General features: G+C 46.9%; 1 protein-coding gene across 1 annotated transcript in view; it reads left to right on the forward strand.

Moving 5' to 3' along the window:
- LOC141164814 (transcription factor COE3-like) overlaps positions 1 to 25,641 on the forward strand; it is a 349,802-nt gene that overhangs the window by 58,829 nt on the left and 265,332 nt on the right. The window contains exons 3-4 of the mRNA XM_073650397.1: positions 63 to 126; positions 1,523 to 1,578. Coding sequence (XP_073506498.1) covers positions 63 to 126; positions 1,523 to 1,578 — 120 coding nt within the window. The remainder of the gene's footprint in view (positions 1 to 62; positions 127 to 1,522; positions 1,579 to 25,641) is intronic.

Consider the following 25,641-nt stretch of genomic DNA (forward strand, 5'->3'; position numbering starts at 1 on the left):
CTGGGAGCCTGAGGCGTTATTATATAGAGCTGTGCTTTACTCACATCTTCTCTACTACACAGGAACAAAGTGGCGAGAAAACCAACAATGGCATCCATTACCGACTGCAGCTCCTCTACAGTAATGGTAAGAAGCTGACTAACTGCTCCCAGACATGTCCAGTCCATAGTGCCCACCTCTGATTTGTCCAATCCCAATATTTCCAGTCAATAGTGGACACCTCAGATTCGCTCACTCTCAGGCTCCGTAGTGGCCACAGCCAATTTGCACACTCTCAGGCATGTCCAGTCCATAGTGACCACCTCCGATTTGTCAGATTTCCGACATTTCCAGTCCATAGTGACCACCTCCGATTTGTCCGATCCCAGGCCTGTACAGTCCATAGTTGCCACTTCAGATTTGCCCATTCTATCATGTCCAGTCCATAGTGGCCACAGCCGATTTGCCCACTCTCATGCAAGTCCAGTCCATAGTGGCCACCTCCAATTTGTCCGATCCCAGGTATGTCCAATCCATAGTGGCCACCTCCGATTTGCCCACTCTCAGGCATTTCCAGTCCATATTGGCCACCTCCGATTTGCTCACTCTCAGGCATGTCCAGTCCATAGTGGCCACCTCCAATTTGCTCACTCTCAGGCATGTCCAGTCCATAGTGGCCACCTCCAATTTGCTCACTCTCAGGCATGTCCAGTTCATAGTGGCCACCTCCGATTTGCCCACTCTCGGGCATGTCCAGTCCATTGTGGCCACAGCCGATTTGCACACTCTCAGTCATGTCCAGTCCATAGTGCCCACATCTTATTTGCCCACTCTCAGGCATGACCAATTAGTGACCACCTCCGATTTGCCCACTCTCAGGTGTGTCTAGTCCATAGTGACCAACTCCGATTTGCCCACTCTCAGGCATGACCAGTCCATAGTGACCACCTCCGATTTGCCCCCTCTGAGGCATGTCCAGTCCATAGTGACCAACTCTGATTTGCCCACTCTCAGGCATGACCAGTCCATAGTAGCCACCTTCGATTTGCCCACTCTCAGGCATGTCCAGTCCATAGTGACCACCTCCGATTTGGCCCCTCTCAGGCATGTCCAGTCCATAGTGACCTACTCTGATTTGCCCACTCTCAGGCATTTAGAGTCCATTGTGGCCACCTTCGATTTTCCCACTCTCAGGCATGTCCAGTCCATAGTGACCACCTCCGATTTGGCCCCTCTCAGGCATGTCCTGTCCATAGTGACCTACTCTGATTTGCCCACTCTCAGGCATTTAGAGTCCATTGTGGCCACCTTCGATTTGCCCACTCTCAGGCGTGTCTAGTCCATAGTGACCACCTCTCATTTCCCCGATCCCAAGCATTGTTAGTCAGTACTGGCCATGGTTTCCAGGCATTGGTAATTAGTTGTTCCTGATGTGTAGGTAAAATAATGCTGTTATTCTGTGTTTCTGGAAGTTATGTCAAGAGTGTGTATTCGGCCCTGGAATAATGATAAAATGAATGATACAGTGATTTATATCCCCCAGGTCTCAGGACAGAGCAGGATCTCTACGTACGACTCATCGACTCCATGTCCAAACAGGTAGGTTGTAGGTTGTCCGCCTTCTGTCTCAGACTTTGGGAAGGATTTTGCCCCAGTAGTTCTCCAGATGTTATATGCTGTTCAATATATCATCTGTGTCAAATTTGATATTTTGGTTCCCAGAAATGTAGTTGTGGACCCACCCCCTGTATCATGGCCTTGGCCCTGAGTATTCCAACTCTGGTTCCTCCTCTGTTCTAAGAAATTGACTTTGTTATAATACAAATTTTCCATGTTGGCTTTTCTTCCCTTCTTGTTTTATCATTAAAGTGTCAGGTGGAGGTTATCAGAGCGCTAGATCAGGCCATCATAGTGTCAGGCGGAGGCCTCCAGAGTGTCAGGCGGAGGCCTCCAGAGTGTCAGGCGGAGGCCTCCAGAGTGTCAGGCGGAGGCCTCCAGAGTGTCAGGCAGAGGCCTCCAGCGGGTCAGGCGGAGGCCTCCAGAGTGTCAGGCAGAGACCTTCAGCGGGTCAGGGGGAGGTCATCAGAGCATTAGATGGAGTCCATCAGAATTTTCAGGCGGAGTCTGGTCATCAGGGCATTAGATGAGGTCACCAGCTCATCAGGCTGTGGTCATCAGAGTGCTGAGATCATTAGATCATTAGACAGAGGTCATCAGAGAGTTAAATAAAGTAATCAAAGTGTCAAGCAGGGGTTATCAGAATGTCAAGCTGCAGTCATCAGTGTGTCAAGCAGAGGTCATTAGAGAATCAGACAGAGGTCAATAGAGCGTAAGGAGGTCACCACCAGAGTGTTAGGCGCAGGTCATCAGACTGTCAGGTACAGGTCATCAGAGTGTCAGGCGGAATTCATCTGAGAGTTAGATGTAGTTATCAGAGCGTTAGAGGAGGTGATTAAGGTGTCAGGCGGAGGTTATCAGAGCATTAAATGGAGCCATGGGAATGTCAAGTGGAGGTAATGATAGTGCCAGGCAGAGGTTATCAGAGGGTCAGGCTGAGGTCATCAGAAGTCAGGCAGAGATCAACAGTGTCAGATAAAGCTCATTAGATCATTAGGTAAGGTCATCAGAGTGTCAGGCAGAGGTCATTAGAGCATTAGATGAGGTCATCAGAGCATTAGATGAGGTCATTAGAATGTAAGGCACAGGTCATCAGATTGTTGGGCGGAGGTCATCAGAGCTTTAGATAAGTTCATCAGAGTGTCAGGCGGAGGTCATCACAGCATTAGATGAGGTCATCAGAGCATTAGATGAGGTCATCAGAGAGTCAGGAGGAGGTCATCACAGCATTAGATGAGGTCATCACAGTGTCATGCAGAGGTCATCAGAGCGTCAGGAGGAGGTCATCACAGCATTAGATGAGGTCATCAGAGCATTAGATGAGGTCATCAGAGAGTCAGGAGGAGGTCATCACAGCATTAGATGAGGTCATCACAGCATTAGATGAGGTCATCAGAGTGTCATGCTGAGGTCATCAGAGCGTCAGGAGGAGGTAATCACAGCATTAGATGAGGTCATCAGAGAGTCAGGCGGAGATCTTGTAAATATTGATCGTAAGAATATTTGTTGAGGTCATCAGGGCAGTAGACGGGGTGTCCGAAGATGTAGATGATCTAGTATAGCGCTAGATGATGTCATCAGTGTGATTGAAGAGGATGTTAGGAACTTTAAGGCCTCGTACACATTAATGTATTTTTGATTGATTTTGACTTGACCGTCCTACCATCTAATGCCGGGGTATCAAACACGCGGCCCATGGGCTGCATGTGGCCCCTGAGGCTGCTTCATGCGGTCTGCAAGCACCGGAGCTCTCGTGATGATGTGGCCCGGTCGTGAGATCTACCGACTTCAGTGCTACTTCTACTTTTCAGGTGAATGTGAACGCACATTCAATTGAAATGTATCGCGGCACAGAGACCAGCTCTCTGTGCCGCAACACCGGCCGCAATCCGATCGGAGGACTTTAGCTGACGTAGGCGTCCAGGCACAGGCAGATGTTTAGCGTCACTGCCATGCGCTGCCCCGGCTGTGGAGGAGAAGAGGACGATGTTCGCCGGGGGAGGGAGGACAGGTGAGAAGGATCTTCTTCTTTTTTTTTTTATGTAATAGCGAGATGGGGACCAGGGTGGAGTCATTACTGAAAGGTGAGAACCAGGATGGAGTCATTACTGAAAGGTGAGAACCAGGATGGGGTCATTTCTGAAAGGTGAGAACCAGGATGGGGTCATTACTGAAAGGTGAGAACCAGGATGGGGTCATTACTGAAAGGTGAGAACCAGGATGGAGTCATTACTGAAAGGTGAGAACCAGGATGGGGTCATTACTGAAAGGTGAGAACCAGGATGGGGTCATTACTGAAAGGTGAGAACCAGGATGGGGTCATTAATGCATGATGGGGACCAGGATGGGGTCATTACTGCAAGATGGGGACCAGCATGGGGTCATTGCTGAAAGGTGAGAACCAGGGTGGAGTCATTACTGAAAGGTGAGAACCAGGATGGGGTCATTACTGAAAGGTGAGAACCAGGATGGGGTCATTACTGAAAGGTGAGAACCAGGATGGGGTCATTACTACATGATGGGGACCAGGATGGAGTCATTACTGAAAGGTGAGAACCAGGATGGGGTCATTACTGAAAGGTGAGAACCAGGATGGGGTCATTACTGAAAGGTGGGAACCAGGATGGGGTCATTACTGAAAGGTGAGAACCAGGATGGAGTCATTACTACATGATGGGGACCAGGATGGAGTCATTACTGAAAGGTGAGAACCAGGATGGGGTCATTACTGAACGGTGAGAACCAGGATGGGGTCATTACTGAAAGGTGAGAACCAGGATGGGGTCATTACTGAAAGGTGAGAACCAGGATGGGGTCATTACTGAAAGGTGAGAACCAGAATGGGGTCATTACTGAAAGGTGAGAACCAGGATGGGGTCATTACTGAAAGGTGAGAACCAGGATGGGGTCATTACTGAAAGGTGAGAACCAGGATGGGGTCATTACTGAAAGGTGAGAACCAGGATGGGGTCATTACTGAAAGGTGAGAACCAGGATGGGGTCATTACTGAAAGGTGAGAACCAGGATGGGGTCATTACTGAACGGTGAGAACCAGGATGGGGTCATTACTGAAAGGTGAGAACCAGGATGGAGTCATTGCTGAAAGGTGGGAACCAGGATGGGGTCATTACTGAAAGGTGAGAACCAGGATGGGGTCATTACTGAAAGGTGGGAACCAGGATGGGGTCATTACTGCAAGATGGGGACCAGGGTGGAGTCATTGCTGAAAGGTGAGAACCAGGATGGGGTCATTACTACATGATGGGGACCAGGATGGGGTCATTACCGAAAGGTGGGAACCAGGATGGGGTCATTACTGCATGATAGAAACAAGGATGGGGTCATTACTGAAAGGTGGGACCCAGGATGGGGTCAATACTGCATGATGGGGACCAGATTTGGGTCATTACCGAAAGGTGGGAACCAGGATGGGGTCATTACTGCATGATAGGGACCAGGATGGGGTCATTACTGAAAGGTGAGAACCAGGATGGAGTCATTACTGAAAGGTGAGAACCAGGATGGAGTCATTACTGAAAGGTGAGAACCAGGATGGAGTCATTACTACAAGATGGGGGACCAGGGTGGAGTCATTACTGAAGGGTGAGAACCAGGATGGGGTCATTACTGAAAGGCGGGAAGCAGGATGGGGTCATTACTGCAAGATGGGGACCAGGGTGGAGTCATTGCTGAAAGGTGAGAACCAGGATGGGGTCATTACTGAAAGGCGGGAAGCAGGATGGGGTCATTACTACAGGATGGGGACCAGGATGGGGTCATTACCGAAAGATGGGAACCAGGATGGGGTCATTACTGCATGATAGAAACAAGGATGGGGTCATTACTGAAAGGTGGGACCCAGGATGGGGTCAATACTGCATGATGGGGACCAGAATTGGGTCATTACCGAAAGGTGGGAACCAGGATGGGGTCATTACTGCATGATAGGGACCAGGATGGGGTCATTACTGAAAGGTGGGACCCAGGATGGGGTCAATACTGCATGATGGGGACCAGAATTGGGTCATTACTGAAAGGTGGGAACCAGGATGGGGTCATTACTGAAAGGTGGGACCCAGGATGGGGTCATTACTGAAAGGTGGGACCCAGGATGGGGTCAATACTGCATGAGACTTCTCCAGAATATCCCCCATCGTATGGAATACTGTGCCTCAACACCTCCTACTATCCACCACACCTGGATCCTTCAACCAGAATCTGAAAACCTATCTCTTCAAGCCTACAACCTGCCATGACCCCGCTGCCTCCTCACAACCACCAGAACTGCCGCCTCACCAACACCAGACCTGCGCCTCACCAACACCAGACCTGCGCCTCACCAACACCAGAGCTGCACCTCACCAACACCAGACCTGCGCCTCACCAACACCAGAGCTGCACCTCACCAACACCAGACCTGCGCCTCACCAACACCAGACCTGCGCCTCACCAACACCAGAGCTGCGCCTCACCAACACCAGAGCTGCCGCCTCACCAACACCAGACCTGCACCTCACCAACACCAGAGCTGCGCCTCACCAACACCAGAGCTGCGCCTCACCAACACCAGAGCTGCGCCTCACCAACACCAGCGCTGCGCCTCACCAACACCAGAGCTGCGCCTCACCAACACCAGAGCTGCGCCTCACCAACACCAGAGCTGCGCCTCACCAACACCAGAGCTGCGCCTCACCAACACCAGAGCTGCCGCCTCACCAACACCAGAGCTGCGCCTCACCAACACCAGACCTGCCACCTCACCAACACCAAAGCTGCGCCTCACCAACACCAGACCTGCACCTCAACAACACCAGACCTGCACCTCACCAACACCAGAGCTGCGCCTCACCAACACCAGAGCTGCACCTCGCCAACACCAGAGCTGCGCCTCGCCAACACCAGAGCTGCACCTCGCCAACACCAGAGCTGCGCCTCATCAACACCAGACCTGCGCATCACCAACACCAGAGCTGCACCTCACCAACACCAGAGCTGCACCTCACCAACACCAGAGCTGCGCCTCACCAACACCAGAGCTGTGCCTCACCAACACCAGGGCTGCGCCTCACCAACACCAGACCTGCACCTCACCAACACCAGAGCTGCGCCTCACCAACACCAGAACTGCCGCCTCACCAACACCAGACCTGCACCTCACCAACACCAGAGCTGCCGCCTCACCAACACCAGACCTGCGCCTCACCAACACCAACACCAGACCTGCACCTCACCAACACCAACACCAGACCTGCACCTCACCAACACCAGAGCTGCGCCTCACCAACACCAGAGCTGCGCATCACGAACACCAGAGCTGCGCATCACGAACACCAGAGCTGCACCTCACCAACACCAGAGCTGCGCCTCACCAACACCAGAGCTGCGCCTCACCAACACCAGACCTGCACCTCACCAACACCAGAGCTGTGCCTCACCAACACCAGAACTGCCGCCTCACCAACACCAGACCTGCACCTCACCAACACCAGAGCTGCCGCCTCACCAACACCAGACCTGCGCCTCACCAACACCAGAGCTGCGCCTCACCAACACCAGAGCTGCGACTCACCAACACCAGACCTGCCGCCTCACCAACACCAGAGCTACGCCTCACCAACACCAGACCTGCACCTCACCAACACCAGAGCTGCGCCTCACCAACACCAGAGCTGCGCCTCACCAACACCAGAGCTGCGCCTCACCAACACCAGACCTGCACCTCACCAACACCAGAGCTGCGCCTCACCAACACCAGACCTGCCGCCTCACCAACACCAGAGCTGCGCCTCACCAACACCAGAGCTGCGCCTCACCAACACCAGACCTGCGCCTCACCAACACCAGAACTGCCGCCTCACCAACACCAGAACTGCCGCCTCACCAATACCAGAACTGCCGCCTCACCAACACCAGAGCTGCGCCTCACCAACACCAGAGCTGCGCCTCACCAACACCAGAACTGCCGCCTCACCAACACCAGAGCTGCGCCTCACCAACACCAGAGCTGCGCCTCACCAACACCAGGGCTGCGCCTCACCAACACCAGGGCTGCGCCTCACCAACACCAGACCTGCTCCTCACCAACACCAGACCTGCACCTCACCAACACCAGAGCTGCGCATCGCCAACACCAGACCTGCGCCTCGCCAACACCAGACCTGCGCCTCGCCAACACCAGACCTGCGCCTCGCCAACACCAGAGCTGCGCCTCGCCAACACCAGAGCTGCGCCTCGCCAACACCAGAGCTGCACCTCACCAACACCAGAGCTGCACCTCACCAACACCAGAGCTGCGCCTCACCAACACCAGAGCTGCGCCTCACCAACACCAGACCTGCGCCTCACCAACACCAGACCTGCACCTCACCAACACCAGACCTGCACCTCACCAACACCAGGGCTGCGCCTCACCAACACCAGACCTGCACCTCACCAACACCAGAGCTGCGCCTCACCAACATCAGACCTGCACCTCACCACCAGCAGAGCTACTGCAAACCCTCAACCTACAGTCTCCTTCCCCATTCCTGTAGAATGTAAGCCCCCGAGGGCAGGGTTCTCCTCCCTCCGTACCATTCTATCATTGTTAGTTTGTTTACTGTAAGTGATATCTGTATCTGGTATGTAACCTCTTCTCATGTACAGCACCATGGAATCAATGGCGCTATATAAATAAATAATAATAATGATGATGTCACTGGCCCAGTAGATGACATCATTGTAGTGTTCAGGTCACCAGGTGGACATGGGCTTATCTAGCATTATATGAGGTGATGATAGAGGTAGATGATGTCACTGGCCCAGTAGATGACATCATTGTAGTGTTCAGGTCAGCAGGTGGACATGGGCTTATCTAACATTATATGAGGTGATGATAGAGGTAGATGATGTCACTGGCCCAGTAGATGACATCATTGTAGTGTTCAGCTCAGCAGGTGGACATGGGCTTATCTAGCATTATATGAGGTGATGATAGAGGTAGATGATGTCACTAGCCCAGTAGATGACATCATTGTAGTGTTCAGGTCAGCGGGTGGACATGGGCTTATCTAGCATTATATGAGGTGATGATAGAGGTAGATGATGTCACTGGCCCAGTAGATGACATCATTGTAGTGTTCAGGTCAGCAGGTGGACATGGGCTTATCTAGCATTATATGAGATGATGATAGAGGTAGATGATGTCACTGGCCCAGTAGATGACATCATTGTAGTGTTCAGGTCAGCAGGTGGACATGGGCTTATCTAGCATTATATGAGGTGATAATAGAGGTAGATGATGTCACTGGCCCAGTAGATGACATCATTGTAGTGTTCAGGTCAGCAGGTGGACATGGGCTTATCTAGCATTAAATGAGATAATGATAGAGGTTGATGATGTCACTGGCCCAGTAGATGACATCATTGTAGTGTTCAGGTCAGCAGGTGGACATGGGCTTCTCCAGCATTATATGAGGTGATGATAGAGGTAGAAGATGTCACTGGCCCAGTAGATGACATCATTGTAGTGTTCAGGTCAGCAGGTGGACATGGGCTTATCTAGCGTTATATGAGGTGATGATAGAGGTAGATGATGTCACTGGCCCAGTAGATGACATCATTGTAGTGTTCAGGTCAGCGGGTGGACACAGGCTTATCTAGCATTATATGAGGTGATGATAGAGGTAGAAGATGTCACTGGCCCAGTAGATGACATCATTGTAGTGTTCAGGTCAGCAGGTGGACATGGGCTTATCTAGCATTATATGAGATGATGATAGAGGTAGATGAGGTCACTGGCCCAGTAGGTGACATCATTGTAGTGTTTAGGTCAGCAGGTGGACATGGGCTTATCTAGCATTATATGAGGTGATGATAGTGGTAGATGATGTCACTGGCCCAGTAGATGACATCATTGTAGTGTTCAGGTCACCAGGTGGACATGGGCTTATCTAGCATTATATGAGGTGATGATAGGGGTAGATGATGTCACTGGCCCAGTAGATGACATCATTGTAGTGTTCAGGTCACCAGGTGGACATGGGCTTATGTAGCATTATATGAGGTGATGATAGGGGTAGATGATGTCACTGGACCAATAGATAACATCATTGTAGTGTTCAGGTCAGCAGGTGGACATGGGCTTATCTAGCATTATATGAGGTGATGATAGATGTAGATGAGGTCACTGGCCCAGTAGATGACATCATTGTAGTGTTCAGGTCAGCGGGTGGACATGCGCTTATCTAGCGTTATATGAGGTGGTGATAGAGGTAGATGATGTCACTGGCCCAATAGATGACATCATTGTAGTGTTCAGGTCAGCAGGTGGACATGGGCTTTTCTAGCATTATATGAGGTGATGATAGAGGTAGATGATGTCACTGGTCCATTAGATGACATCATTGTAGTGTTCAGGTCAGCAGGTGGACATGGGCTTATCTAGCGTTATATGAGGTGATGATAGAGGTAGAAGAGGTCACTGGCCCAGTAGATGACATCATTGTAGTGTTCAGGTCAGCAGGTGGACATGGGCTTATCTAGCATTATATGAGGTGATGATAGAGGTAGATGATGTCACTGGCCCAGTAGATGACATCATTATAGTGTTCAGGTCAACAGGTGGACATGGGCTTATCTAGCATTATATGAGGTGATGATAGAGGTAGATGATGTCACTGGCCCAGTAGATGACATCATTGTAGTGTTCAGGTCAGCAGGTGGACATGGGCTTATCTAGCATTATATGAGGTGATGATAGAGCTAGATGATGTCACTGGCCCAGTAGATGACATCATTATAGTGTTCAGGTCAACAGGTGGACATGGGCTTATCTAGCATTATATGAGGTGATGATAGAGGTAGATGATGTCACTGGCCCAGTAGATGACATCATTGTAGTGTTCAGGTCAGCAGGTGGACATGGGCTTATCTAGCATTAGATGAGGTGATGATAGAGGTAGATGAGGTCAGTGGCCCAGTAGATGACATCATTGTAGTGTTCAGGTCAGCAGGTGGACATGGGCTTATCTAGCGTTATATGAGGTGATGATAGAGATAGATGATGTCACTGGCCCAGTAGATGACATCATTGTAGTGTTCAGGTCACCAGGTGGACATGGGCTTATCTAGCATTATATGAGGTGATGATAGGGGTAGATGATGTCACTGGCCCAGTAGATGACATCATTGTAGTGTTCAGGTCACCAGGTGGACATGGGCTTATCTAGCATTATATGAGGTGATGATAGAGGTAGATGAGGTCACTGGCCCAGTAGGTGACATCATTGTAGTGTTCAGGTCAGCGGGTGGACATGGGCTTATCTAGCATTATATGAGGTGATGATAGAGGTAGATGAGGTCACTGACCCAGTAGATGACACCATTGTAGTGTTCAGGTCAGCAGGTGGACATGGGCTTATCTAGCATTATATGAGGTGATGATAGAGGTAGATGATGTCATTGGACCAGTAGATGACATCATTGTAGTGTTCAGGTCAGCAGGTGGACATGGGCTTATCTAGCATTATATGAGGTGATGATAGAGGTAGATGAGGTCACTGGCCCAGTAGGTGACATCATTGTAGTGTTCAGGTCAGCGGGTGGACATGGGCTTATCTAGCGTTATATGAGGTGATGATAGAGGTAGATGAGGTCACTGGCCCAGTAGATGACATCATTGTAGTGTTCAGGTCACCAGGTGGACATGTTCTTATCTAGCGTTATATGAGGTGATGATAGAGGTAGATGATGTCACTGGCCCAGTAGATGACATCATTGTAGTGTTCAGGTCAGCAGGTGGACATGGGCTTATCTAGCATTATATGAGGTGATGATAGAGGTAGATGAGGTCACTGGCCCAGTAGGTGACATCATTGTAGTGTTCAGGTCAGCAGGTGGACATGGGCTTATCTAGCATTATATGAGGTGATGATAGAGGTAGATGATGTCATTGGACCAGTAGATGACATCATTGTAGTGTTCAGGTCAGCAGGTGGACATGGGCTTATCTAGCATTATATGAGGTGATGATAGAGGTAGATGATGTCACTGACCCAGTAGATGACACCATTGTAGTGTTCAGGTCAGCAGGTGGACATGGGCTTATCTAGCATTATATGAGGTGATGATAGAGGTAGATGATGTCATTGGACCAGTAGATGACATCATTGTAGTGTTCAGGTCAGCAGGTGGACATGGGCTTATCTAGCATTATATGAGGTGATGATAGAGGTAGATGATGTCACTGGCCCAGTAGATGACATCATTGTAATGTTCAGGTCACCAGGTGGACATGGGCTTATCTAGCATTATATGAGGTGATGATAGAGGTAGATGAGGTCACTGGCCCAGTAGGTGACATCATTGTAGTGTTCAGGTCAGCAGGTGAACATGGGCTTATCTAGCATTATATGAGGTGATGATAGAGGTAGATGATGTCACTGGCCCAGTAGATGACATCATTGTAGTGTTCAGGTCAGCAGGTGGACATGGGCTTATCTAGCATTATATGAGGTGATGATAGAGGTAGATGAGGTCACTGGCCCAGTAGGTGACATCATTGTAGTGTTCAGGTCAGCGGGTGGACATGGGCTTATCTAGCATTATATGAGGTGATGATAGAGGTAGATGAGGTCACTGGCCCAGTAGATGACATCATTGTAGTGTTCAGGTCAGCAGGTGGACATGGGCTTATCTAGCATTATATGAGGTGATGATAGAGGTAGATGATGTCACTGGCCCAGTAGATGACATCATTGTAATGTTCAGGTCACCAGGTGGACATGGGCTTATCTAGCATTATATGAGGTGATGATAGAGGTAGATGAGGTCACTGGCCCAGTAGGTGACATCATTGTAGTGTTCAGGTCAGCGGGTGGACATGGGCTTATCTAGCATTATATGAGGTGATGATAGAGGTAGATGAGGTCACTGACCCAGTAGATGACACCATTGTAGTGTTCAGGTCACCAGGTGGACATGGGCTTATCTAGCATTATATGAGGTGATGATAGAGGTAGATGATGTCATTGGACCAGTAGATGACACCATTGTAGTGTACAGGTCAGCAGGTGGACATGGGCTTATCTAGCATTATATGAGGTGATGATAGAGGTAGATGATGTCACTGGCCCAGTAGATGACATCATTGTAGTGTTCAGGTCAGCAGGTGGACATGGGCTTATCTAGCATTATATGAGGTGATGATAGAGGTAGATGATGTCACTGGCCCAGTAGATGACATCATTGTAATGTTCAGGTCACCAGGTGGACATGGGCTTATCTAGCATTATATGAGGTGATGATAGAGGTAGATGAGGTCACTGGCCCAGTAGGTGACATCATTGTAGTGTTCAGGTCAGCAGGTGAACATGGGCTTATCTAGCATTATATGAGGTGATGATAGAGGTAGATGATGTCACTGGCCCAGTAGATGACATCATTGTAGTGTTCAGGTCAGCAGGTGGACATGGGCTTATATAGCATTATATGAGGTGATGATAGAGGTAAATGATGTCACTGGCCCAGTAGATGACATCATTGTAGTGTTCAGGTCACCAGGTGGACATGGGCTTATCTAGCATTATATGAGGTGATGATAGAGGTAGATGATGTCACTGGCCCAGTAGATGACATCATTGTAGTGTTCAGGTCACCAGGTGGACATGGGCTTATCTAGCATTATATGAGGTGATGATAGAGGTAAATGATGTCACTGGCCCAGTAGATGACATCATTGTAGTGTTCAGGTCACCAGGTGGACATGGGCTTATCTAGCATTATATGAGGTGATGATAGAGGTAAATGATGTCACTGGCCCAGTAGATGACATCATTGTAGTGTTCAGGTCACCAGGTGGACATGGGCTTATCTAGCATTATATGAGGTGATGATAGAGGTAGATGATGTCACTGGACCAATAGATGACATCATTGTAGTGTTCAGGTCAGCAGGTGGACAAACCAGGGAGGAGTCCTGAGGAGATAATTTGCATATTCCCACTGCATTTTGGGGTAAGTGGAGAGTCTCCGCGAGCTCAAAGAACACTGGATTTTGGCTGTTGGAGCTGAAAAGAGGACATCGGTAAACCGCGCGCATTTTGAAGCTTTTTTCACTGTTTTCAGAACATTAACAATAAGAACATGGAAGAGTCCAGGAGGCATTTGGTGAGCTGCATATCCTGCTACATGTTCACAGACTTGCCAGTGGAAAAGCCAAACTTCACATGCCAGAAATGCAGCTTGTGTCCCTGTTGGAGGAAAAGTTGCGAAATCTAGAAGAGAGGTTAACTACCTTGAAAATCATTAAGGAAGGTGAAGAGTTCTTAGACAGAGCAGAATTATCTCTTCATGATTCAGAAAGAGAAGAAATTCTCACTGCACCTGAGGAAACAGAGGAATGGAAGCCTGTGACCCACAGAAGCAGGAGGATCGAGAGGCAGTCAGCACCCATACTGCTCAGGAACCAGTACCAGGCTCTCACGCAGGAGAACCACGAAGAAATACAGCAAGATAAGACTTTGCCAGCAATGAATAACCTTGTAAGCCCTCAGAATCCTCCTGGATGGAGAAAGAAGAATGTTGTGAAGAAAAAGCGGAGAGTGGTGGTCATGGGGGATTCCCTGTTAAGAGGAACAGAGACCGCTATCTGCAGACCAGACATAACCTCAAGAGAAATGTGCTGTCTTCCAGGAGCAAAAATTAAAGATGTGTCTGACAGGATATCAAGACTCTTCAGACCTACAGATCACTACCCATTCCTGCTAATACATGTGGGGACAAATGACACCGCAAGAAAGGACCTGGAAACCATCTGCAGTGACTTTGAAGACTTAGGCAAGAAAGTGAAAGAATTGGGAGCGCAGGTGGTCTTCTCATCCATCCTCCCAGTGGATGGCCATGGAACAATGAGGTGGAATAAGATTCTACAGGTGAACAACTGGCTACGTCGATGGTGCCGTCAACAAGGATTTGGATTTCTGGATCACGGAATGAATTACCTATACGATGGACTACTTGCTAGAGATGGGGTGCACCTTACAAAGACTGGAAAACATGTATTTGGAAGTCGCCTTGCTACATTCATCAGAAGAGCTTTAAACTAGAACAATGTGGGAAGGGAAGCAAAAGGCCAGAAAAAGCCATACAGCTGACAAATACTATTGAGATCTCTGCTACTGGAAGTGGAAAGGAAGAACAAAGACAAAAAAATCTAAATAATAAAAATATGGGAGGAAGAGAAACCAATCACAAACTAAAATGTTTTTATACAAATGCACAAAGCATGGGCAACAAACAAGGAGAATTGGAACTACTAATGCAGGAAAAGGAATATGATGTCATTGGAATCACTGAAACTTGGTGGGACGATACACATAATTGGAATAAAAGGCTAAAAGGATACAACTTATTTGCAAGAAACAGACTTGATAAACGAGGAGGAGGTGTTGCATTGTATGTTAGAAAAGCGAATATCTGCACAGAGATTGAAGCTTCAGAGACTGGGAGTTCTGTGGAAACTGTTTGGGTAAGAATACAAGGAGAGAACAACGGAAAGGACACCATTGTAGGCATTTACTACAGGCCACCTGGGCAAGCTGAAGATATGGATGAACTCTTTATGTATCAAATGACCAAGTTCTCCAAAAAATATGACGTAGTGGTCATGGGAGATTTCAACTATCCAGACATTTGTTGGGAATCTCTCTCAAGTAAAACTAACAGGTCAAGCAAATTCTTATCCTCTCTTGCTGACAACTTTATCTTCCAAAAGGTAGGGGAGAAAACAAGGGGATCTGCTACTTTGGATCTAATCCTTATAAACAGGGAGGAAATGGTTGAGGAGGTAAAGGTGGCTGGGACGCTAGGAGGCAGCGATCATGCTATTATAGAATTTTGGATAACTAGAGGAGGAAGACATGTGAAGACTCAAACTTCAAGGTTAGATTTTAGAAAGGCAGATTTTAAGAGACTCAGAAAGAGAATAGGAGGGATCCAATGGCTGGATGTCCTTAAGGACAAAAATGTCCAGGAAGGATGGGAAATTTTTAAAAATGAGATTCTCAAAGCACAATCGTTAACAATCCCGAAAAGTAGGAAGAATGGGAAGCATTTAAGGAAACCAGGATGGATGAACACAGAACTTAAACACATGCTAAAAAGAAAGAAAGAAATGTTTATTAAATGGAAAGAGGGAGGCATATCTAAAGAAGATTATAATGCAGTCTGCAGATCCTGTAGGGCACGTATCAGGTTAGCTAAAGCTGACAATGAATTAAGGCTTGCAAGAGATGTCAAAAGCAATAAAAAAGGATTTTGGGGGTATGTCAAAAGTAAAAGAAAAGTCAAAGATGCTATAGGATTTTTACAGGATGAAAATGGAGAAATGGTAAGAGAGGATGTTGAGAAGGCCGAACTTTTTAACTCCTATTTTGCATCTGTTTTCTCTCAGAAACAAAATGTAACATCAACTGATCTTCACTGTCCTTTTAAAGGAATAGAGGAATCCAAGTTATCTGTAAACAGAAAGATTGTGAGGGAATTTTTAGCTAACATAAATGAGTTCAAGTCTCCAGGTCCAGATGAATTACACCCCAGAGTACTGAAGGAGATCATAGAAGAAATTTTAGAACCACTCTCCATAATCTTTGAAAATTCTTGGAGAACAGGAGAAGTCCCAGAAGACTGGAGAAGAGCAAATGTTGTTCCTATCTTCAAAAAGGGGAAGAAGGTGGACCCAGGGAACTATAGGCCGGTGAGTCTGACTTCTATACCAGGAAAGATCTTTGAACAAATTATTAAACAACATGTAGGTAAGTACATGGATAAGAATGAAGTGATTAACCAGAGTCAGCATGGGTTTGTAACTAACAAGTCATGTCAGACTAACTTAATTTCCTTCTATGACAGAATCACTGACTGGGTGGATCAGGGAAATGCTGTAGATATAGTATATCTTGACTTCAGCAAAGCATTTGACAAAGTATCTCACATCATCCTTATTGAAAAAATGACCAAGTATGCAATGGACCAGGCAACTGTTAGGTGGATTCATAACTGGCTTAGTGATCGGACTCAAAGGGTGGTTGTAAATGGCTTCACATCCAGCTGGATGAATGTCTCAAGTGGGGTACCACAGGGCTCCGTCCTGGGACCTGTATTGTTCAACATCTTTATCAATGATTTAGATGAAGGAATTGAGGGTAAACTGATTAAATTTGCTGATGACACAAAGCTAGGAGGGATAGCTAATACTAGAGAAGAGAGAGAGAGGATTCAAAAAGACCTAAATAAACTGGAGCAGTGGGCAGCAACCAACAGAATGGTTTTTAACAGGGAAAAATGCAAAGTACTACATCTGGGCAATAAAAATGAAAAAAGCATATACAGAATGGGAGGAATAGAGCTAAGCAACAGTACATGTGAAAAAGACTTAGGTATACTAATAGATCATAGACTGAACATGAGTCAACAGTGTGATGCAGCAGCAAAAAAGGCAAATACAATTCTGGGATGTATTAACAGAAGCATACAGTCTAGATCACGTGAAGTCATTATCGGTCTTTACTCCTCTTTGGTCAGACCTCATCTGGATACTGCGTCCAGTTTTGGGCACCACATTTTAAAAAAGACATAGACAAACTGGAGCAAGTTCAGAGAAGAGCGACCAGAATGGTGACTGGTCTGCAAACCATGTCCTATGAGGAACGGTTGCAGGATTTGGGAATGTTTAGCTTGCAAAAAAGAAGACTGAGAGGAGACTTAATAGCTGTCTACAAATATGTCAAGGGCTGTCACATTGTAGAAGGATCATCTTTATTCTCATTTGCACAAGGAAAGACTAGAAGCAATGGGATGAAACTAAATGGGAGGAGACACAGATTAGATGTTAGAAAAAACTTTTTGACAGTTAGGGTGATTAATGAGTGGAACAGGCGGCCACGAGAGGTGGTGAGTTCCCCTTCAATGGACGTCTTCAAACAGAGGCTGGACAGACATCTGTCTGAGATGATCTAGTGAATCCTGCTTTGAGCAGGGGGTTGGACCAGATGACCCAGGAGGTCCCTTCCAACTCTACCATTCTATGATTCTATGATTCTATGACATGGGCTTATCTAGCATTATATGAGGTGATGATAGAGTAGGATGATGTCCCTGGCCAGTAGATGACATCATTGTAGTGTTCAGGTCAGCAGGTGGACATGGGCTTATCAAGCATTATATGAGATGATGATAAGGTAGATGATGTCACTGGCCCAGTAGATGACATCATTGTAGTGTTCAGGTCAGCAGGTGGACATGGGCTTATCTAGCATTATATGAGGTGATGATAGAGGTAGATGATGTCACTGGCCCAGTAGATGACATCATTGTGAGTGTTCAGGTCAGCAGGTGGACATGGGCTTATCAAGCATTATATGAGATGATGATAGAGGTAGATGATGTCACTGGCCCAGTAGATGACATCATTGTAGTGTTCAGGTCAGCAGGTGGACATGGGCTTATCTAGCATTATATGAGATGATGATAGAGGTAGATGATGTCACTGGCCCAGTAGATGACATCATTGTAGTGTTCAGGTCAGCAGGTGGACATGGGCTTATCTAGCATTATATGAGGTGATGATAGAGGTAGATGATGTCACTGGCCCAGTAGATGACATCATTGTAGTGTTCAGGTCACCAGGTGGACATGGGCTTATCTAGCATTATATGAGGTGATGATAGAGGTAGATGATGTCACTGGCCCAGTAGATGACATCATTGTAGTGTTCAGGTCACCAGGTGGACATGGGCTTATCTAGCATTATATGAGGTGATGATAGGGGTAGATGATGTCACTGGCCCAGTAGATGACATCATTGTAGTGTTCAGGTCACCAGGTGGACATGGGCTTATGTAGCATTATATGAGGTGATGATAGGGGTAGATGATGTCACTGGACCAATAGATGACATCATTGTAGTGTTCAGGTCAGCAGGTGGACATGGGCTTATCTAGCATTATATGAGGTGATGATAGAGGTTAGATGATGTCACTGGCCCAGTAGATGACATCATTATAGTGTTCAGGTCAGCAGGTGGACAAGGGCTTATCTAGCATTATATGAGGTGATGATAGAGGTAGATGATGTCACTGGCCCCAGTAGATGACATCATTGTAGTGTTCAGGTCACCAGGTGGACATGGGCTTATGTAGCATTATATGAGGTGATGATAGGGGTAGATGATGTCACTGGACCAATAGATGACATCATTGTAGTGTTCAGGTCACCAGGTGGACATGGGCTTATCTAGCATTATATGAGGTGATGATAGCGATAGATGATGTCACTGGCCCAGTAGATGACATCATTGCAGTGTTCAGGTCAGCAGGTGGACATGGGCTTATCTAGCATTATATGAGGTGATGATAGAGGTAGATGATGTCACTGGCCCAGTAGATGACATCATTGTAGTGTTCAGGTCAGCAGGTGGACATGGGCTTATCTAGCATTATATGAGGTGATGATAGAGGTAGATGAGGTCACTGGCCCAGTAGATGACATCATTGTAGTGTTCAGGTCAGCAGGTGGACATGGGCTTATCTAGCATTATATGAGGTGATGATAGAGGTAGATGAGGTCACTGGCCCAGTAGGTGACATCATTGTAGTGTTCAGGTCAGCGGGTGGACATGGGCTTATCTAGCATTATATGAGGTGATGATAGGGGTAGATGAGGTCACTGACCCAGTAGATGACATCATTGTAGTGTTCAGGTCAGCAGGTGGACATGGGCTTATCTAGCATTATATGAGGTGATGATAGAGGTAGATGATGTCACTGGCCCAGTAGATGACATCATTGTAATGTTCAGGTCACCAGGTGGACATGGGCTTATCTAGCATTATATGAGGTGATGATAGGGGTAGATGATGTCACTGGCCCAGTAGATGACATCATTGTAGTGTTCAGGTCACCAGGTGGACATGGGCTTATGTAGCATTATATGAGGTGATGATAGGGGTAGATGATGTCACTGGACCAATAGATGACATCATTGTAGTGTTCAGGTCAGCAGGTGGACATGGGCTTATCTAGCATTATATGAGGTGATGATAGAGGTAGATGATGTCACTGGCCCAGTAGATGACATCATTGTAGTGTTCAGGTCAGCAGGTGGACATGGGCTTATCAAGCATTATATGAGATGATGATAGAGGTAGATGATGTCACTGGCCCAGTAGATGACATCATTGTAGTGTTCAGGTCAGCAGGTGGACATGGGCTTATCTAGCATTATATGAGGTGATGATAGAGGTAGATGATGTCACTGGCCCAGTAGATGACATCATTGTAGTGTTCAGGTCAGCAGGTGGACATGGGCTTATCAAGCATTATATGAGATGATGATAGAGGTAGATGATGTCACTGGCCCAGTAGATGACCTCATTGTAGTGTTCAGGTCAGCAGGTGGACATGGGCTTATCTAGCATTATATGAGGTGATGATAGAGGTAGATGATGTCACTGGCCCAGTAGATGACATCATTGTAGTGTTCAGGTCAGCAGGTGGACATGGGCTTATCTAGCATTATATGAGGTGATGATAGAGGTAGATGATGTCACTGGCCCAGTAGATGACATCATTGTAGTGTTCAGGTCACCAGGTGGACATGGGCTTATCTAGCATTATATGAGGTGATGATAGAGGTAGATGATGTCACTGGCCCAGTAGATGACATCATTGTAGTGTTCAGGTCACCAGGTGGACATGGGCTTATCTAGCATTATATGAGGTGATGATAGGGGTAGATGATGTCACTGGCCCAGTAGATGACATCATTGTAGTGTTCAGGTCACCAGGTGGACATGGGCTTATGTAGCATTATATGAGGTGATGATAGGGGTAGATGATGTCACTGGACCAATAGATGACATCATTGTAGTGTTCAGGTCAGCAGGTGGACATGGGCTTATCTAGCATTATATGAGGTGATGATAGAGGTAGATGATGTCACTGGCCCAGTAGATGACATCATTATAGTGTTCAGGTCAGCAGGTGGACATGGGCTTATCTAGCATTATATGAGGTGATGATAGCGATAGATGATGTCACTGGCCCAGTAGATGACATCATTGCAGTGTTCAGGTCAGCAGGTGGACATGGGCTTATCTAGCATTATATGAGGTGATGATAGAGGTAGATGAGGTCACTGGCCCAGTAGATGACATCATTGTAGTGTTCAGGTCAGCAGGTGGACATGGGCTTATCTAGCATTATATGAGATGATGATAGAGGTAGATGATGTCACTGGCCCAGTAGATGACATCATTGTAGTGTTCAGGTCAGCAGGTGGACATGGGCTTATCTAGCATTATATGAGGTGATGATAGAGGTAGATGATGTCACTGGCCCAGTAGATGACATCATTGTAGTGTTCAGGTCAGCAGGTGGACATGGGCTTATCTAGCATTATATGAGGTGATGATAGAGGTAGATGATGTCACTGGCCCAGTAGATGACATCATTGTAGTGTTCAGGTCAGCAGGTGGACATGGGCTTATCTAGCATTATATGAGGTGATGATAGAGGTAGATGATGTCACTGGCCCAGTAGATGACATCATTGTAGTGTTCAGGTCAGCAGGTGGACATGAGCTTATCTAGCATTATATGAGGTGATGATAGAGGTAGATGATGTCACTGGCCCAGTAGATGACATCATTGTAGTGTTCAGGTCAGCAGGTGGACATGGGCTTATCTAGCATTATATGAGGTGATGATAGAGGTAGATGAGGTCACTGGCCCAGTAGATGACATCATTGTAGTGTTCAGGTCAGCAGGTGGACATGGGCTTATCTAGCATTATTTGAGGTGATGATAGAGGTAGATGAGGTCACTGGCCCAGTAGATGACATCATTGTAGTGTTCAGGTCACCAGGTGGACATGTTCTTATCTAGCATTATATGAGGTGATGATAGAGGTAGATGATGTCACTGGCCCAATAGATGACATCATTGTAGTGTTCAGGTCAGCAGGTGGACATGGGCTTTTCTAGCATTATATGAGGTGATGATAGAGGTAGATGATGTCACTGGTCCATTAGATGACATCATTGTAGTGTTCAGGTCAGCAGGTGGACATGGGTTTATCTAGCATTATATGAGGTGATGATAGAGGTAGATGATGTCACTGGCCCAGTAGATGACATCATTGTAGTGATAAGGTCAACAGGTGGACATGGGCTTATCTAGCGTTATATGAGGTGATGATAGAGGTAGATGATGTCACTGGCCCAGTAGATGACATCATTGTAGTGTTCAGGTCAGCAGGTGGACATGGGCTTATCTAGCATTATATGAGGTGATGATAGAGGTAGATGATGTCACTGGCCCAGTAGATAACAACATTATAGTGTTCAGGTCAACAGGTGGACATGGGCTTATCTAGCGTTATATGAGGTGATGATAGAGGTAGATGATATCACTGGCCCAGTAGATGACATCATTGTAGTGTTCAGGTCAGCAGGTGGTCATGGGCTTATCTAGCATTATATGAGATGATGATAGAGGTAGATGATGTTACTGGCCCGGTAGATGACATCATTGTTGTGTTCAGGTCAGCAGGTGGACATGGGCTTATCTAGCATTACATGAGGTGATGATAGAGGTAGATGAGGTCACTGGCCCAGTAGATGACATCATTGTAGTGTTCAGGTCAGCAGGTGGTCATGGGCTTATCTAGCATTATATGAGATGATGATAGAGGTAGATGATGTCACTGGCCCGGTAGATGACATCATTGTAGTGTTCAGGTCAGCAGGTGGACATGGGCTTATCTAGCATTACATGAGGTGATGATAGAGGTAGATGAGGTCACTGGCCCAGTAGATGACATCATTATAGTGTTCAGGTCAGCAGGTGGACATGGGCTTATCTAGCATTATATGAGGTGATGATAGAGGTAGATGATGTCACTGGCCCAGTAGATGACATCATTGTAGTGTTCAGGTCACCAGGTGGACATGGGCTTATCTAGCATTATATGAGGTGATGATAGAGGTAGATGATGTCACTGGCCCAGTAGATGACATCATTGTAGTGTTCAGGTCAGCAGGTGGACATGGGCTTATCTAGCATTATATGAGGTGATGATAGCGGTAGATGATGTCACTGGCCCAGTAGATGACATCATTGTAGTGTTCAGGTCAGCAGGTGGACATGGGCTTATCTAGCATTATATGAGGTGATGATAGAGGTAGATGAGGTCACTGGCCCAGTAGATGACATCATTGTAGTGTTCAGGTCGCCAGGTGGACATGGGCTTATCTAGCGTTATATGAGGTGATGATAGAGGTAGATGAGGTCACTGGCCCAGTAGATGACATCATTGTAGTGTTCAGGTCAGCAGGTGGACATGGGCTTATCTAGCATTATTTGAGGTGATGATAGAGGTAGATGAGGTCACTGGCCCAGTAGATGACATCATTGTAGTGTTCAGGTCACCAGGTGGACATGTTCTTATCTAGCATTATATGAGGTGATGATAGAGGTAGATGATGTCACTGGCCCAATAGATGACATCATTGTAGTGTTCAGGTCAGCAGGTGGACATGGGCTTTTCTAGCATTATATGAGGTGATGATAGAGGTAGATGATGTCACTGGTCCATTAGATGACATCATTGTAGTGTTCAGGTCAGCAGGTGGACATGGGTTTATCTAGCATTATATGAGGTGATGATAGAGGTAGATGATGTCACTGGCCCAGTAGATGACATCATTGTAGTGTTAAGGTCAACAGGTGGACATGGGCTTATCTAGCGTTATATGAGGTGATGATAGAGGTAGATGATGTCACTGGCCCAGTAGATGACATCATTGTAGTGTTCAGGTCAGCAGGTGGACATGGGCTTATCTAGCATTATATGAGGTGATGATAGAGGTAGATGATGTCACTGGCCCAGTAGATGACAACATTATAGTGTTCAGGTCAACAGGTGGACATGGGCTTATCTAGCGTTATATGAGGTGATGATAGAGGTAGATGATGTCACTGGCCCAGTAGATGACATCATTGTAGTGTTCAGGTCAGCAGGTGGTCATGGGCTTATCTAGCATTATATGAGGTGATGATAGAGGTAGATGATGTCACTGGCCCGGTAGATGACATCATTGTTGTGTTCAGGTCAGCAGGTGGACATGGGCTTATCTAGCATTACATGAGGTGATGATAGAGGTAGATGAGGTCACTGGCCCAGTAGATGACATCATTGTAGTGTTCAGGTCAGCAGGTGGTCATGGGCTTATCTAGCATTATATGAGATAATGATAGAGGTAGATGATGTCACTTGCCCGGTAGATGACATCATTGTAGTGTTCAGGTCAGCAGGTGGACTTGGGCTTATCTAGCATTATATGAGGTGGTGATAGAGGTAGATGTTGTCACTGGCCCAGTAGATGACATCATTGTAGTGTTCAGGTCAGCAGGTGGTCATGGGCTTATCTAGCATTATATGAGATGATGATAGAGGTAGATGTTGTCACTGGCCCAGTAGATGACATCATTGTAGTGTTCAGGTCAGCAGGTGGACATGGGCTTATCTAGCATTATATGAGGTGATGATATAGGTAGATGAGGTCACTGGCCCAGTAGATGACATCATTGTAGTGTTCAGGTCAGCAGGTGGACATGGGCTTATCTAGCATTATATGAGGTGGTGATAGAGGTAGATGTTGTCACTGGCCCAGTAGATGACATCATTGTAGTGTTCAGGTCAGCAGGTGGACATGGGCTTATCTAGCATTATATGAGGTGATGATATAGGTAGATGAGGTCACTGGCCCAGTAGATGACATCATTGTAGTGTTCAGGTCAGCAGGTGGACTTGGGCTTATCTAGCATTATATGAGGTGGTGATAGAGGTAGATGTTGTCACTGGCCCAGTAGATGACATCATTGTAGTGTTCAGGTCACCAGGTGGACATGGGCTTATCTAGCATTATATGAGGTGATGATAGAGGTAGATGATGTCACTGGCCCAGTAGATGACATCATTGTAGTGTTCAGGTCACCAGGTGGACATGGGCTTATCTAGCATTATATGAGATGATGATAGAGGTAGATGAGGTCACTGGCCCAGTAGATGACATCATTGTAGTGTTCAGGTCACCAGGTGGACATGGGCTTATCTAGCATTATATGAGATGATGATAGAGGTGGATGATGTCACTGCACAAGTAGATGACATCATTGTAGTGTTCAGGTCACCAGGTGGACATGGGCTTATCTAGCATTATATGAGGTGATGATAGAGGTAGATGAGGTCACTGGCCCAGTAGATGACATCATTGTAGTGTTCAGGTCACCAGGTGGACATGGGCTTATCTAGCATTATATGAGGTGATGATAGAGGTGGATGATGTCACTGGACAAGTAGATGACATCATTGTAGTGTTCAGGTCACCAGGTGGACATGGGCTTATCTAGCATTATATGAGGTGATGATAGAGGTAGATGATGTCACTTAGCCCAGTAGATGACATCATTGTAGTGTTCAGGTCACCAGGTGGACATGGGCTTATCTAGCATTATATGAGGTGATGATAGAGGTAGATGATGTCACTTAGCCCAGTAGATGACATCATTGTAGTGTTCAGGTCACCAGGTGGTCATGGGCTTATCTAGCATTACATGAGGTGATGATAGGGGTAGATGATGTCACTGGCCCAGTAGATGACATCATTGTAGTGTTCAGGTCAGCAGGAGGACATGGGCTTATCTAGCATTATATGAGGTGATGATAGAGGTTGATGATGTCACTGGCCCAGTAGATGACATCATTGTAGTGTTCAGGTCACCAGGTGGACATGGGCTTATCTAGCATTATATGAGGTGATGATAGAGGTAGATGAGGTCACTGGCCCAGTAGATTACGTCATTGTAGTGTTCAGGTCAGCAGGTGGACATGGGCTTATCTAGCATTATATGAGGTGATGACAGAGGTAGATGATGTCACTGGCCCAGTAGATGACACCATTGCTGTGTTCAGGTCAGCAGGTGGACATGGGCTTATCTTGCATTAT

The sequence above is a fragment of the Phyllobates terribilis genome, unplaced genomic scaffold, assembly GCF_046119375.1.
Source record: "Phyllobates terribilis strain yellow unplaced genomic scaffold, ASM4611937v1 Scaffold_1__5_contigs__length_1240528914, whole genome shotgun sequence".
Lineage (NCBI taxonomy): Eukaryota > Metazoa > Chordata > Amphibia > Anura > Dendrobatidae > Phyllobates > Phyllobates terribilis.